The sequence below is a fragment of the Nomascus leucogenys genome, chromosome 19, assembly GCF_006542625.1.
Source record: "Nomascus leucogenys isolate Asia chromosome 19, Asia_NLE_v1, whole genome shotgun sequence".
NCBI classification, from domain to species: Eukaryota; Metazoa; Chordata; class Mammalia; order Primates; family Hylobatidae; genus Nomascus; species Nomascus leucogenys.
In genome coordinates this window covers 67905908-67922665 of record NC_044399.1, presented here as the reverse complement: position 1 = coordinate 67922665, position 16758 = coordinate 67905908, and the positions used below count along the sequence as shown (strand labels likewise).

At 50.2% G+C, this 16758-nt stretch overlaps 1 protein-coding gene across 5 annotated transcripts in view; it reads right to left on the bottom strand.

The window, feature by feature from the left end:
* GAS7 (growth arrest specific 7) overlaps positions 1 to 16758 on the bottom strand; it is a 275238-nt gene that overhangs the window by 21297 nt on the left and 237183 nt on the right. For all 5 annotated transcript variants that reach the window (XM_003274677.2, XM_030800648.1, XM_003274676.2 and 2 more), the window contains exons 6-9: positions 13312 to 13401; positions 9547 to 9662; positions 6547 to 6621; positions 562 to 640 (exon numbers count right to left, since the gene is read on the bottom strand). In XM_003274677.2, the coding sequence (XP_003274725.1) occupies positions 562 to 640; positions 6547 to 6621; positions 9547 to 9662; positions 13312 to 13401 (360 nt within the window). The remainder of the gene's footprint in view (positions 1 to 561; positions 641 to 6546; positions 6622 to 9546; positions 9663 to 13311; positions 13402 to 16758) is intronic.

Here is a 16758-nt window from a genome sequence, read left to right as displayed (position 1 = left end):
GTGAGCCGAGATTGCGCTACTGCACTCCAGCCTGGGCGACAGAGCGAGACTCCGTCTCAAAAAAGAAAAAAAAAAAAAAAAAAAAAGAAATAAAAAATTACCCAGGTGTGGTTGCATACACCTGTTGTCTCAGCTACTCGGGAGGCTGAGGTGCGAGGATCGTTTGAGCCCAGGAGGCTGAGGCTGCAGTGAGCTATGATCATGTCACTGCACTCCAGCCTGGGCAACAGAGTGAGACCTTGTCTTTTTAAAAATAACAAAAAATAAAAAACAAAGGCAATATACCCAGCACTTACCACCTCCTAACTACACTTTACTATTTTCCATGCTCTTGGTGGATATTGATGTTTATTTGTGCTACTGTATCTGCATAAAAGCACCACCTCATGGTGAGCCACTGCGCATCTCTTCCCAACTCCGTATTCCGTGACTTCATGTTGATAGCTTGAAGTTTACACCAGGGAAAATGGCAAACAGGGCAAACTGGAGAGATAGTTGTTAACTATTTTTCAGTACCCCAGTGTGTAAGACCAACTGAGAATGGCTGCAGGGAAGGGTTACCTTGGCAGAGAACTTGAGATGAACTTCTGCTTCGTCCGCCAGGCTCTTCTTCACCTGAGCCCACGCCTCTCCCAAGGAGCTGCAACACAAACACCACGAGACTCAGGTCAGAAGCCAAAACGCTTCCTGAGGTAGGACGGTGGGGCTCCACCCCAGGTGTCAGGGAGGTATATGACAGCTGAGAATGTGGACGCGGATGAGGCAGAGGCTGGGCAGAAACTAGACATGAGCATCACGTTTCAACTCACAGAGTCAGATGAGCCACCAAGGTCCAAGTGAGCTCACCTTACCCCTGAAGCTAAGGGAACAGATTGTGGCACACAGCCGAGAGGTGGGCGGGCGTGGGGGGATTCCTAGAAATCCAGAGGCTCGCAAGGACCCAGGAAGGTGCAGGAAGAAGGTGTGGGGACATTCCAAAGCCTCAGCTGCACTGAGGGCCTTGACCCCTGGGCTGTCACTGTCCCCAGAGCTTTCACATCACCCCTCCTTGGTTTGCTGATGAGGGGTGCAAGCATCTGCTAATAAATCAAGGAAGGAAAACAGGTTCTATTCCAGGGAGAAGCTCTTTTCATTTGTTTATTAGTTTGTTCCTTGAGACAGAGTCTTGCTCTGTTGCCTAGGCTCGAGTGCAATGGCGCGATCTTGGCTCACTGCAACCTCTGCCTCCTGGGTTCAAGCGATTCTCCTGCCTCAGCCTCCCGAGTAGCTGGGATTACAGGCATGCGCCACCACATCCAGCTAACTTTTATAGTTTTAGTAGAGACCGGGTTTTGCCATGTTGGCCAGGCTGGTCTCGAACTCCTGACCAAATGAGAGCGGCTGCAGGGAGGGGTTACCTTGGCCTCCCAAAGTGCTGGGATTATAGGCATGAGCCACCATGCCCAGTCGCAGAAGCTCTTTTCAAACAGAAGGTACCACACAGCGCTGCTTATGGGAAAAACCCAGCTGCTTGACTTCCAGGAGGGGCGAAGATGGACTGTGTGGGTCTAGGGACCTAGATGCAGCCACAGGGCAGAGAAGGCTCCCACTGCCATCCTAGGAAGCACGGTCTCCTCTAGCACTGCTTCTCTAGCTGTGATCCCTGATGCTGCTGCCTACAGCTCACTAGAGAAGGGCCAAGTCCTCTTAGCAGCATCACTTCTCCACTCCAAGGAGAGGCTTCAGGTAGAAGGATCTCCTGAAGTCCCTAAGACTTGCCAATGCAGGCCCCAGGCTACATTCTCTATGATTTGGAGCTCTTTAACCGCATGACCGTTCCAAATGATACCTCTGCTTTCTTGCTCCCAGCCTCTTCAACACAGCCAGTAAATCCAGGCTGAATGTTCCGTTGACTTAATATCATCGAAAAGCCACTTCCCCCAGAGAATTCATTAAAGTCAAGTGGCAAAAGCTGATTAAAAGACAGCATGTGGTGAGGCTTCTGGGTCTGCAGCAGAGCAGCCAGCAGCAAAGAATTGCCCAACAGCGCACAGCAGATCCCTCTGATGGCTGGCCAGGCCTGTGTGGTGGTGGCGCTGGCTCAGGCCGAGGTGGGTGTTTATGGGAAATGACTGCCTGATTTTATCTAGGAGTCTAGCAGCAAAGAAAGGTCCCCTCAGTGATTCTGGCAGGGGAAGCCACCAGAGAGGCAATGGAGTATGAAACAGGGCAATCCAAGCTGTTGACAATTGTCTCTGCCTGAAGGGCCTGAGATCCAGGAAGCTGTGCTGGGGCACTCCACACCCTCTGGGTGACTTGGGTGCCCCACCTGATTCAACAGGTGGGTACAAGGTCCGGGGTGGTAGGAGTAGTCCTGGCAGTTACACAGATCAGCAGAACAGAACACAGAGTCACACAACTAGGGTCGATTGACTGCAGCAAAGAGGTTAAGGTGCTTCCATCGGGGAAACAGATGATCTTTTTAACAAATGGTGCAGAGACAACCGTACATCCACAGGAGGAAAAGGAATCTTGGCCCTACCTCACACCATACACGCAAATTATCTCAAGATGCCTCCTAGCTCTAGGGTGAAAGCCAACACTATTCGAAGCATACCGAGGTTGTCCTTGGAGGAGTGGGAACTGGATTAAAGGGAGGTAAGAGAGGTTTGCCCCTGCAGCTGAGCCAAACACAGCAGCCTGTGGGAGGTATGAACAAGAGTCACAGAGCCAAACAGGCCCCAGGCGGTGCCTAGACTTTGTATGAGCACGTGCATCTTTCCACAGAGCTGTCAGTCTACTGTCAGCAGAGCACATGGCGGGTAAATGGCCCAGGGACAGCCGTAGTGGCCTAAGAATGTCATCTCTGGGCAACTGGGAGGAAAGGAAGAACCATGGTTTTCCACCCAACACAACGTCCTCAGCTCTACCTCCAGGCCAGGCACTGCTAAGTGGGAGGACATCTCTCCAGACATTCAGATGGGCCCCTCTGAGCCAGTGCATCCTTGGTGAAGGCCTCCCTGCTCTCCAATATTCCAGGCTCTTTGGACTCACATCACCATTTATTAAAAAGCTACTTACAAATTCTCTCATTTGAAAAGAGATTTTTCATCTGATAAACGGTTAATGAAAAACAAAACAAAACCTGAGATGCATCTCTGTTCCAACATACAGTTTGAGGTACGCCAAATCAAAATGCATGTTGTTTTCATGACTGCCAACTAGGAAAACCAAAATCCCATTTCCTTTCCATGCAGGAGAGAAAAACTAAAGGCAGAATAAACAACCGAATTCTGTTTATTTACTAATGTGCACATGTCCTGTGAAATCTAATTTGGACACAGAAGTTGAATTGCAAAAGCCTCTCCAGCCTCCCTGAGCAGCATCTTCCTCGACGGCTCCAAATTTCTAGACTCCTGCTTTGCTTTGAAAGTCTTCAAGGAGATGGGGTTAAATGTCCAAAGCTGTGTGTAAATGTAAATCAGTGTCTTTGCACGTTGTATGTAGGGGGCTCATGTGTTCATGTTCCAGTGCCTGCTGCAGGAGTGTGTGCACGGGGCTGCTGTGTGTGCATGCAGGGTGAGAAGTAATGTGTACACCTACGGGGCAGTGGCCCTGATGCATGTATGTGAGCTTGTGTTGTGTTTGTCTCTCTGTTTGTCCGGGCATGTGTGTACAGTATGGTAGCGTGGGCCTGACTCACGGAGCTGGACTGCTCGGGTGAGGAGCATATGCTGTGCGTGTTGGCCAGGACACAGTGTCCTTGGCAGCAGCCCAGGCCGGAGAGATGGAAGCCGGAAGACTCCGGAGCGGCACAGTGGTTGCAGGGCACAGGGATACTTAGGAAAGCCCCTTGCCAGGCAGCAAGAGCTGCTCCTCTATGTGCCCCCTTCCTGCCCCTATCTCGGGCCCCGTGCACAGAGCAGAAGGAGGCCAGGAATGAACTAACCTCATTTACATCTGTGGAAGGGACGCTGGTCTTGCTGGGCCGCCCTGTGGTCTGTGGCTGGCGGGGAGGGTGAGAACCATTCAAAGGAGGCTGCCTGGCTGCACAGCCAACCCATGTGGAGGGCTTAATCAAAGCCACATTTGGGTTGGCAAAATCTCAGTCCCCTGAAGGATTTCAAGCCATGAAGGCAGATTTGGACTGGCTTAACATCATGGCTCACTGACAACCACAACCATCCCACAACAGAACGTCTCCCTTCCTCGGTGGTTCACTCCCCCTTGGAGGAGGAATTCAAACAGACCAGCACCAGAGGGAGGTCGGAATGGAGAGGACCTCTGGGGACCTTTTCAACTCTAACCTCCTGAGAGGCTTTGTGTTTTTTTTTTACTGAGATCAAATTCATATAACATAAAATTAACTGTTTAAAAGTCATCGATCCAGGTGCATTTAGGACAAGACCAAATCAAATGCCTGTTTTGTGAGTGCAACTACCACCTCTACCTAGTTCCAAAACATTTTCATCATGCTAGTACGGACTAAAGGTTTATGTCCTGACAAAATTCTTAGGTTAAAACCCTAACCCACAGTGTGGCTGCATTTGGCAATGGGGCCTTTAAGGAATTAATTAAGGTTAAATGAGGTGATAAGGGTGCAGCCCTGATCTGATAGGATTAGTGTCCTTATAAAAATGGACATCGGCCGGGCGCAGTGGCTCATGCCTGCAATTCCAGCACTTTGGGAGGCCGAGGCAGGTGGATTGCTTGAGGTCAGGGGTTCTAGACCAGCCTGACCAACATGGTGAAACCCCGTTTCTACTAAAAATACAAAAAATTAGCCAGGTATGGTGGCACATGCCTGTAGTCCCAGCTACTTGGGAGGTGGAGGTTGCAGTGAGCTGAGATCAGGTCACTCCAGCCTGGGCGACAGAGCGAGACTCTGTCTCAAAAAAAAAAAAAAAAATAGACATCACAGAGCTCTCTCTCTCTCTCTCTCTCCACACCAAGGAAAGGCTGCAGGAACACACAATGAGAAGGCAGCCACCTGCAACCCAATGAGAGAGTCCTTACCAGGCACCAACCCTGCTGGCACCTTGATCTTGGACTTCCCAGCCTCCAGAGCCACGAGAAAATAAATGTCAGTAGTTTCAGCCACCCAGTCTGGGACATCTTGTTGTGGCAGCCCAAAAAGATGAATACACACCTCAAAAGGAAACCCAGTACCCTTTAAGCAGTCACAACCCATTCCCTTCCTCCCCCAGCCCCTGGCAAATGACAACCCACTTTCTGTTTCCATGGGCTTGCCTGTTCTGGGCATTTTACATAAATGGAATCATATACTATGAGACCTTTTGTGCCTGGCTTCTGTAACTTAGCAGAATGTTTTCGAGGCTCATCCACACAGTAGCATGTATTAGTGTTCCATTTCTTTTCATGGCTGAATAATATTCCACCATCTATCCATGGATATCCATTGCGCATACACCACCATTTGTTTATCCAGTCATCCCTGGGTGGAATGTGGGTTGTTTCCACCTTTTGGCTATTACGAATATTGCTGCTTTGTACATGTGTACACATGTATTAGTTTGAGTGCCTGTACTCAGTTCTTTTGGGTATAAACCTAGGAATGGAATTGCTGAGTCATATGGTAATTCTATGTTTAGCTTTTTGAGGAACAATCAGATTGTTTTCCACAGCGGCTGTACCATACTCCATTTCCCCCAGGGGTGCATAAGGGCTGAGACTTTTTTACCCACTAGGAGTCCTTCTGTGGCTGGAAGGGTTGGGTTAAGCTTCTCCCAGCCCAGGTCCCACTCAAAGAGGTCTGGACAGTCACAGCATTAATGGGAAGGGAGCCTATGCCTCAAGCCCACAGGAGAGAGCTCCAGACAAAGCGGCCAGGTACACATACCCTGTCATACCCAGCTTCCTCCCAGCCCGCCCCTAGAGAAAGGGGAGCTGGAGTGGGCATCTAGAGGCTGCTGCCCAGCTACCAGGGGTCAGACCAGAGGGGATTCTGACATACTCCAACATCTGGAATATGGCCCCTGGTCACTAAAGACAATGTGGAAGGTATTTTTTTTTTTTTTTTTTTTTTTTGAGACGGAGTCTTGCTCTGTCGCCCAGGCTGGAGTGCAGAGGCATGATCTCAGCTCACTGCAAGCTCTGCCTCCCGGGTTCACGCCATTCTCCTGCCTCAGCCTCCCAAGTAGCTGGGACTACAGGCACTCGTCACCACGCCCGGCTAATTCTTGTATTTTTAGTAGAGATGGGGTTTCACTATGTGGGCCAGGCTGGTCTCAAACTCCTGACCTTGTGATCCACCTGCCTCGGCCTCCCAAAGTGCTGGGATAACGGGTGTGAGCCACCCACCCGGCTGGAAGTGCCCTTTTGAGTGTGGACGCTTACACCTTGAGTCATGGGTGCCCAGTTTGGGCCACGGGCATACACCCAAGTCATGAGCACCTACCTGAGCCATGAGTGCCCACCTTGAGCCAGGCCTATGGAGCGCTCCCCATCCAAAGTGGGGCGATGCCAGTCATCAGTGATGAGTGGCTGATCCCCCTTCCTCAGTGACCCCCCATCCTCCCCACTCCCACCTCTCTCCTACCCACTCACCCTTCCTCCTGTGAAGCCAAGGAGTTCTGAGAGAGCTTAGCTAAGTTCTTCGCATAGTCTTCTTCAATCTTTATCCTGCAAAGAGAGAAAACCCAACACACATCAGCTCTCCAGTGCCAGATTGTGGGTCTGCCCTGCTGCCCTGCACACCTCAGCCGTGGAAAGGAACCCGGTAGACCATAAGCTCTGAGACCATATGACTCGTCTGTCCACCTGACATGCAGTAGATGCTTAATAAATACTTGTTGGATAAATGAAGGAACAAAACTGTCTGGACCTCCATCTCCTCATCTGCAAAGTGGGATGTTCTCTCCTGTCTCCTAGAGCTGTGAAGACAAGGGCTGTCGTTTACATAGTTCCTAGCACAGAAAGGGAAACATAAGACCCCTGAATGAATAAGTGAATGAAGGAAGGAATGAATGCTTGCAACCTGTGATGGACTACCAGCAATCCCCAGTGCTGTCCCCTCTCCCTTCCAGCCCCAGAACTCCCAGGTGGCCTGGGGCCCTCAGCAGCAGAACAGAAGATCTCCCTACTGTCTCAGACCCCCAATGCCTCTGATTGTCAAGCCTGCTGGGTACAAGTATTTCCATGGAAACCTGGCAGCGCCCAGGGCTGCAGGTAGATTCTATTTCCCTGGAGAGGAAAGTTGCCTTGGATGTAGCTTCCGGCAGGCAGGCCTTTGACACATTTGCAAGGCAACTCCCCAGGGAGTGTCCTGTATTATCTGGCACGTCCATGTTAAGCATGTTGTCAGAGGTATTGTTCGCCACCTAAGTGGTCCTCTGGGCCACAATGGGAGACAGAGGAGCTATGCTTATGCCAACCAGAGCTGGCCAGAGCCCAGGCTTCAGAGAGCCCCTGGTCCATCACACGGTGAACAGAAAAGCTCCAGAGATGCTGGGACCGCAGTGTTTGCTTCCCAGCCGCTCAAGCAGCTGGCACCCAAAGGGTGTGATGATGGAGAGAGGGCAGCTGACAAAGTCTGGCGGCAGCATTCCGAATAATAATAATTGCAAGACTTGGCATCAGGAGACTCACAATCTTGTTCCTTCTTGCACTGCTTTCCCCTCACCTCCACCTTCAACTGGTCTCTAGGTCCTCCTGAGTCTCATTCCAACAGATCTGCCTCTGTCACTTCCTCTCCATCCCCTACCTTCACCTCCAGACTGTGGTCAAGAGAGATCTCTAGGAAGCAGATCTATCCATGCCACGCTCCTGGCTCCTCAATGCCGACCGCACGCACCAGACACACGAGGTGCATAGGCTGTCTGCCTCCTGTGTCTCACCTCCAGGACCAAAGCGTGCGTCACCTCCACCTCTGCCCCACTTCCCTAAACCAAGATCCCAGCAAACCAGCCAGCACTTGTCCTCGAGCCAGGCGAGCTCCCAATTCGGAGCCTCAGCTCTCACCTCTCCTGGCACTAAAGGGCCTTCCCTGCGAGATCCCAAGGTGGATGGTGTATGTGTTTTCTCTAGGAAGCCCAGAATGTCCTGAAATGGCAGTTTCCAATTATTTGCTAACAAGACGTTGTTACGGAAATATAAACCATAAGCGTGTTCTAGCTTTGCCTTTTACAGCCCTTTTCCTATTTGCCTGTTTTATACCATTGTTTTCTCAAACCCGAGCTGTGCAACCTCTCCGTTTCCCACCAGTTTAATGGGTCATAAAATAAGGATTTGATTACACAAATTGAAAATGGGCCCTCTGTCTATGCCCGTACCACCCTGAACACATCCGATCTCATATGAAAATAGGCCCTCTAAGGGAAAGGGGTGCTTCAAAACGCCGAAGCATTATTACTTGATTATTGCCGTTATAATTAAAAAGGAAATATTTTTGGTCGGGCGCAGTGGCTCACGCCTGTAATCCCAGCACTTTGGGAGGCTGAGGCGGGCGGATTACCTGAGGTCAGAAGTTCGAGACCAGCCTGGCTAACATGGTGAAACCCCGTCTCTACTAAAAATACAAAAACATTAGCTGGGCATGGTGGTGCACGCCTGTAATCCCAGCTACTCCAGAGGCTGAGACAGGAGAATCGCTTGAACCCCAGAGATGGAGGTTGCAGTGAGCCAAGACTGCGCAACTACACTCCAGCCTGGCTGACAGAGTCTTTTAGACTCTGTCTAAAAGAAAAAAAAAAAGGAATATTTTTAAAAGATATTGCAATTTGCTATAAATGTTTCCCACTCCAGAAGGAAAGTTGTGTGTTTGTGTGTGTGTGTGCACATGTGTGATAGGTGGGTATGTGCAGGTGTGTGGGCACGTGAGTGTGTGCTGAACAGAGCCTCAGAACTTGGAGAGAGAGGAGGAAGGAGAGAGAGAAGGAACTTCTCTTTCTCTTTGTAGATTTCTCCATTTCCATTGGGCTAAATTTATTGTTTCCTCATTTGTGTTCCCAAGCTCTTTAGACAAAACACTGTTATAATCCCTGAGGCAGGGATGGGGTAGGAGGAGGGCTCAACATCTCCTGCCCTGGGACGCAGGTTTTGGCGAACAATGAATTGAACTGTAACATTCCCCCCATTGGTTATAGTAAAGGGCAGTGCTTCAAATGATGGCCAGGCACGTAAGTAATGGAGTGAAGGGGTCTGTGGGGGAAGACAGTATGGAGTGGTGGAGACTGTGGCAAAACGGGAACACACACCCCCTCTACAACAGCAGCTGCTACTCAGCTCCAGCCAATTGTCGCGTGAGGGATGTGGAGGCAATCCTGCCAACGCTTCTGCTCTTTCAAGGTGTGCTAAATATCCAGATTTTAATATGAAATCTACCCATTTTTTTAAGTGTTGGTTCAAATATTTAAAAACACTATATCGGCCAAAGCTACACATCTGCTGACCAGATCCGTCCCAGGGGCCATGAGTTTGCCACCTGGCGCTAACCAGCCCAATGCTGAGTGTGCAGTACTGAGTCCTGTGCTGTCGTCGCCCCCTGGCCACAGGGCCCTGGGGAACACTGGTGCCAGGCCCCAGGGCTGGGAGGAGCCCAGGCTTCACCTTTCCCGGATGAATTCTGACATTTCCTTCTGCATTTGTTTGCCCTTCAGCTGTTTCTGGAGCAGTAGTTCAAACCCAGCCACAGTGCCGTTGCCTTGGGGGTCCTTCTTATCAGCCTACAAAGGAAGCAGAAGCACAAGAGTTTAGGGCACGTCTGAGTCTGGAGCCAGGGAGAATGGCGTAGAGGGAGGACAGCTCCTAGATGTGCCTGGCAACCCCAGTCCAGCACAAGACGCGGGAGCAGTGGTCTCTGCTGCCCTAACTCGGATCTCTCTCCTGGTGCCCCCACTCCCAACAGCGCTTTCTGATGCTCAGGTTCTTACAGTTGCTGTATCCCCACATCCAAGCCTCTTAACTCTCCCAACCTGGGAACCGAGAGGAAGAAGGGCAAGTGTCCAAGAGCGCCGGCTGTGATGCCTAACGGCCTACGACTTCCAACCAGGTGGCTGCAGAGCCTGGCTTGGCCCTCGACGAATCTTGGCATCCTGACTCCAAGCTGGACTGTATGTGAGCTCAGGAGTAGGTACCCCCAGCCTTAAGCCATCCTGTCTTCTACCAACTTCTTACACTGGTAGGGCAGTGACACCCTCTAACCACACATTCATAAAAGATCACAGGAGAGAAAAGTAAATCACAGGGAGAAAGTGGATTGAAGGGAGGCTGGAGGAGAGAACAGGACAGGCTGCCCTGAAACACTGGCTGGGTGACCTTGGCCAAGTTCTTCACTCACTCCAGGCGTAAGCTTTTTCATCTGCAAAACTGAGGAAATAACAGTCCCACCTTCATGTGGTCATTTCAGGGTAAATGACATATGTATACAGCTGAGCACATTGCTGAGCACATATTATGTACCCAATAAATGGTATCTCTTATTAGTTACTTTTAAATAAAAGTCCAAACTTGGGGAGGATGGGCAAGTCAATGAAATAAATACTTAGCAGCCAATTAATTTTGCAAACAAATATTCTTAAAATTTCAAAATTAAATGATTTATTTTGTTTTATCTGCATTTCTTCAAGCATACTGAATGCCCCTTCCCTGCCATTCCCCTGCCTGAGATTCACCCACACATCTGCCTGCACGGCCGTGGCTGCTGCAGCACCAGCTTCCAGGGCCATCCCAGGCATGTCTAAAAGTGTCCTCCTTACGGCTTTTCCCTATCAGGAACCCAGGGTCAAACACTTTGATACTTCATGGAAGGTGTTCAGAACAGGTCTTTGATATCCCAGAGAGAGAGGTGCATTGGTGAGAACAGTGTCCCAGCATCTGGTAGGATCCACGTTCTTGTCTCTGCTCAGCCAGACAGGCTGAGGTGTCCAATCCTAGGCAGTATCTCCCCAGACCACCCCCTTGAAATAGGAGCGGGTTGCATCTCTCAGATCCCATCCAGATCAGACATTTTAGGAGAGGGGAAAGAAAAGGGGTTGCTGATGCTTGCGGGGAACCCCATTTACCATCATCAAGTAGATGAAGGATTTTTATGGACACCTTCCCAGTTCCCCCGGTGTGGGACCCCTCCCCCTCGGGTGCCATAACTCAAAGTCCTCCGGCCACGCTGCTAACATCCCTGACGACAGGGAGATCACCATCCTATAGGGTCACAGTCGGGCTGTTCTTGCAGTTTAAAAGCAATGTCCACTGAAGATGGCTGCGCTTCACCCTACGAATACTACATCTTGATGAAAAAGCAGAAGGAAAATTACCCAGATACTGAGCTCAAATCTGCCTCCCTTCTAGGATGGATAGGCTGAGCTATCCATGCACTCTCGGGAAAACCAGCCAGAAGAAACAGGCTTTAATGACTGTGTCAGGAGAGAGAAATTTCTATTAGTGGAAAAGGCCTTGATGGTCAGGGAGATAAGTGGATTGCAGATTAAGTATCAGAGTCCCCAGAGAGCTTGAGTTAAGATAAGAACTCACAAGTGTCGCCCTCCGGATGCTGCTGGAGGCGGGCGGCATCAGACATTCCTGCCAGCTTTCCAAGGCTTGAGACCCCACACGCTGACCTCCAGCAACCAGGATACCCACTTCCAGGGCTCAAACCACTCTCTCCTTGAACCCTCCATTTACTGCACGCCTCTTGAGAGATGATGTTTCCAAACCCAGGTACATCTCTCCCTCTCTGCCGCCACCACCATCTTTCCTGGTCTCTTCCACTCACCCGTCAACTTCCCACCCCTGCCTGCACAATGCCTATGAATCAGATCACATCATATTGCTGCTTAAGACCTTCTAACATCCTCCTTCCACAAGCAGAATAAAACTCACTTACTGGGGCCTAGAAAGTCTTGCACACTCTGATCCTTGTTTATCCTGCCTCTGAGCTCACCTGCCCAGGTCTGTCTGATGCCAAAGATAAGCCCCTTTATACTGTTTCCTCAACCAATGCACAGAGCTCTACCCTGGATGCAGCACAGCTGGAGCTACAGAAATTGTGCTTTGGTGAGAGGTGGAGGCAACAGAGATCTCTGTATATCTTCTAAGGTACAAGTGATTTTGTAGAAAGAGAAAAGCACTTTTATCTAGTATTCGGTTAGCAAATCTACAAAAGTGTAGATAATCCGGCTGGGCACGATGGCTCACACCTGTAATCCCAGCACTTTGGGAGGCCAAGGCGGGTGGATCACCTGAGGTCAGGAGCTTGAGACCAGCCTGGCCAACATGATGAAATCCTGTCTCTACTAAAAAAAAATAAAATACAAAAAATTAGCTGGATGTGGTGGCACACACCTGTAGTCCCAGCTACTTGGGAGGCTGAGACAGGAGAGTCGTTTGAACCTGGGAGGTGGAAGCTGGAGTGAGCCAAGATCACACCACTGCACTCCAGCCTGGGTGAGACAGAGCGAGACTCTGTCTCAAAAAATCCATTCTGTACAGTGGTGAAAACAATTTTTTACTTATTTATGGTTCCTTGGAGTCTTTGGACACTTGTTTTTTTGAAGTGTACAATTTAGTGGTTTTTAATGTATTCAAAGGGTTGTATGACCATCTCCACTATCTGATTCCAGAAAGGGGTGATCTAATTTTGAAAGTCACTATGACTTTAACATGCAAATGGCCCAGGACCATTCCCAGAATATTCTGAGGTACAGGACTCTGCATTTCTAAAAATTTATTTATTTGAATTGTGAAAAAAATACACCTAGCTCGCAACTGACCATTTGAGCCATTTTTAAGAATACAGTTCAGTGGCATGAAGTATATTCACATGGTTGTGTGACCATCACCACCATCCACCCGCAAAACTTTCTTCAATCTTACAAAACTAAAACTCTGTTGTTCACTAAGCGATCTGCAAAAGTTTTAAAACTACAAGATTATCCAAGCTGGAGCTCTCTGAAGATCCTGTGCCCAACTGCCTCACAATTCTCATGAGGACAGTGAGGCCCAAGGAGGTGAAGCACTTGTCCAACGTCACTCACGTAAGTGACAAGCAGGTAAGGAGCCCATGTTCATTTATTGAGGCAGATTCTAGTCTCCTGCCTTCACTGAGCATCGGAGAAAACGGCCCCCCGCTTACCTACATTCTGGCTGAAGTGTCTGTAATGTGAACAGAAGCCCTGCTGAATCGCTGAAATTCATGGAACGAGCTGGACTCCAAGAGGGTCCTAAGTTCTTGTCTCAGATGCAAAATCTAACACCAGCCCTTCACACTCCAACGAGAAAGGCCCCTCCACTTTGAGATCCAGGTCCCCCCTACCCATCCTGGGTGTCCACTCCCGGTCACCAGGGTCACCCTGTGGGGGAAACTGAGGCGCTGCTTACCCAGAAGTAGTCGCAGTAGCTCCACTCGGTTGGTTTCAGCAGCTGCTGTTCCGGCATCGTGTCTGGGTGAGGGAACGTCACACAGTTTATCTGTAGGGCACAGAACAAGAAAGAATGACCCCGCTGGAGACTGGAATAGCGAGGAAGGCTTTGCTCCCAGGGGACATGGCACTAGAGCAGCCTCCCTATTGACAGAACACGCACAGGGATCTTCCCGTGCTCCAGGGGCCAGCATTTCACATGAGGTGCAACAGGTGCTCACCCCCACCCCAAAGGGGCTGTGAACCAGTATCACCTCTCTAGACGGCAGTTTACTAGGATCAAAATTGCAAACATCCAGCGCCTTTGACCCAGCAATTGCGTAAGAGTCTATCCAACAGATACAGTTGCATGGGGGCAGTGACGTCCATATGTGCTTTTTCACGACAGCACTATTTATGGCAGTTCGAGGTTGGAAAACAACTCCAATGTCCATCAGTAGGGGAATGGTTAAACAAAGTATGAGATAGACATCTATGGAAATCAGAAAGGACACGGTGATAAAGTTCTTAAATTTAATTAGGAAAATGGCTGGGCGCGGTGGCTCACGCCTGTAATCCCAGCACTTTGGGAGGCCGAGGCAGGCGGATCACCTGAGGCCGAGAGTTCGAGACCAGCCTGACCAACATGGAGAAACCCCGTCTCTACTAAAAATACAAAATTAGTTGGCTGTGGTGGCGCATGCCTGTAATCCCAGCTAGTCGGGAGGCTGAGGGAGGAGAACAACTTGGACCCAGGAGGCAGAGGTTGCAGTGAGCTGAGATGGCACCACCGCTCTCCAGCCTTGCAGTGAGCTGAGATCATGCCATTGTATGAGCGAAACTCTATCTCAAAAAAAAAAAAAAAAATTTAATAAGGAAAGTGTGCCAGGATATACGGTTAGGTGAAGGTTAAAAAAAAAAAAGCAAGCAAAGAGTATTACAGTTCCTTTTTAAAAAGGAAGACAAGACCAGCCCCTCCTCTTCCTACTCCTCCTTTGCCCATTCAATGTGAAGATGTTGAGGATGAAGACCTTGAGGATGAGCCACTTCCACATAAAGAACAGTAATTATATTTTTCTTCTTTATAATTGTCTTAACATTTTATTTTCTCTAGCTTACTTTACTGTAAGAATACAGTATATAATACACATAAACATGCAAAATATGTGTTCATGTCAGTAAGGCTTCCACTCAACAAGAGGCTATTAGTAGTTAAGTTCTGGGGCAGTCCAAAGTTATATGTCAATTTTGGACTATGGGTGGGGAGGGGGCACCCCAGCCCCCATGTTGTTCAAGGGTCACCTGTATAATACACATTTGGTTATTTGCATATAGAATACCCCTGGAAACTGATAACATTGTTTGCTTCCAAGGAAAGGAACTGTGTGGGTGAGGGTCAGGGGTGAGAGATTACCTTGCAAATTTTATGTCATGATGTGTATCATACGAACAGATATAGCTTAAAATTATAATCTGGGGGGCCGGGCACGGCGGTTCATGCCTGTAATCCCAGCACTTTGGGAGGCCGAGGTGGGTGGATCATGAGGTCAGGAGTTTGAGACCAGCCTGACCAACATGGTGAAACCCCTTCTCTATTAAAAATAGTGTCTAGGCTCTTAGCCTCTGTCACACTACCTTTCCAACACACTGAGGTGTAAATGTGCCAGGTCCCCACCCAAGGCAGGGGCTCAAAAAGGAAGGGTGCTCAAAAGGGACCCAGAGGGGGGCACGCCTCCCCATGTGTACTGCTCAGGGCAAGTTCCAGAAGGCAGTCCCACCCTCACTTCCCCGGAGACCAGTGTCCTCGACAAAGCCGCATCTTTGCTCTTGCACCAACTCTGTTTTCTCCAACCATCGGGTAAATGGAGTGACACCCCACCCCCCTCAACTGCTGGGGTCCACTGTGCAGCTGGGGTTCCTGCAGGGCTTTTCCGCACAGGAGCAGCCAGAAGCACAAGGGCTGCCTCCCAGAAGCTCTCTAAGGGGTACGCAGTGGGACACAGCAGCCAGAAAACCACCTGGCTGAGGTGTGAGAGCCACTGAACACACGTGTGACTCACCCAAGGGGGCTGACATAGGGAGGACCCAAGGCACACCCCTCCCCCAAGTCCTGGTCCAGCAGGAGCCTGTGGGGAACAGAGGCCACAAGCTCCCTGCACGGCCTGTTTGACCACCTTGCCTGCAGCAGAGAAGGGAAAATGATTTGACAACAGGCTCTGAATTTTCTCCCAGAGGAAAGCTGATCTGGGAGGGTATGGGAGAGGAACAAGCCAGCCCTGGAGCTCTGTGGAACAGAGAAGAAGGGAAGACACGACCCCAAGGGTTCACCTCCAGCCCCTAGCTCCCACCCCGGGTTCTGTGGCTACGCTGGGAAGCCCTGAAGCTGAGGACCACAGGAGTCCCCAAATTCCTCTTTCCAGGTGAGAGCGTGGCCAGGTGGCTTTGCTGTCATCTTTTCTGAAACCCTCTAGGTTCAGATGTGTTCATGCTCCTGCCAAGGGCTGTGAGCTGCCATGAGCACCCGTCACTCCCAATCAAACAGCACACTCCACCTGACAGCCCCACACCAGGGACAGCGGAAACAAGATCCAGCAAGGCTGCCAGCCTCTGCCCGTTGCTGTCAGGGAGCCCATGTGTCTGTCCCCTGAAAACCCGTAGCCTGGGGGAAAAGGAGCGTCAGAATCCAGCTCCATTCTTGCTCTGGATCCACCAGCCTTTGCTGACCAGGCCTGGAAATTTCTGCTCTGTGGGATCAGACAGCACGGGAAGCAGCTCACCTCATCCCTACACACCACAGACAGGGAAGTTCACGCCCCAGCCCCGAGACCTGAGCCATCCCTTCCCCCCAAATGTCTCCTTCTTGGGAAACCATGAACTCTGGAGGATCAGAACCCAGAGGGAGAGGCTGGGCATGGGAGAGTGGTGTTGTGTGGAAGGGAAAAGGCACCAAGTCCTGGAGACCTGTGGGCCAAGGCCAGGTGGTACAGTGGGAAGTGTCCTGGGCCGGCAGCCAGGAGACCTGGGTTCAAGTCCTGGGCTCTGCTCCTCACTTGTTTTGTGACCTTTGGCCAGTCCCTCCTTTGCTCAGTTTCTTTGGCAAAAAATGCTCCAAGGCATGAGTGTTTACTTAAAACCTCTGGGGACACTGGTTCAAATGCAGATTTTCCAGTCTGGCCCCAGAGAAAACAACTGAAGGTCTGGGGTGCCATCCAGGAATCTGCATTTTAAAAAAGGTCTTGGAGGCTTCAGAATACAATTTGCAGACTCCCTCATGAGAAGCAATGACATGGCTCAGCAGGAAGGAACAGGGAAGGCAGGGACGGGCGAGGTGTGCTGCCCATCAGGGGCCCAACAAGGGCCGCTGTCAGCCCACTCTGACCACACCCGAAGCTCTGGCTGCAAGATGGAGTCCAGCAGGTGCCCCACC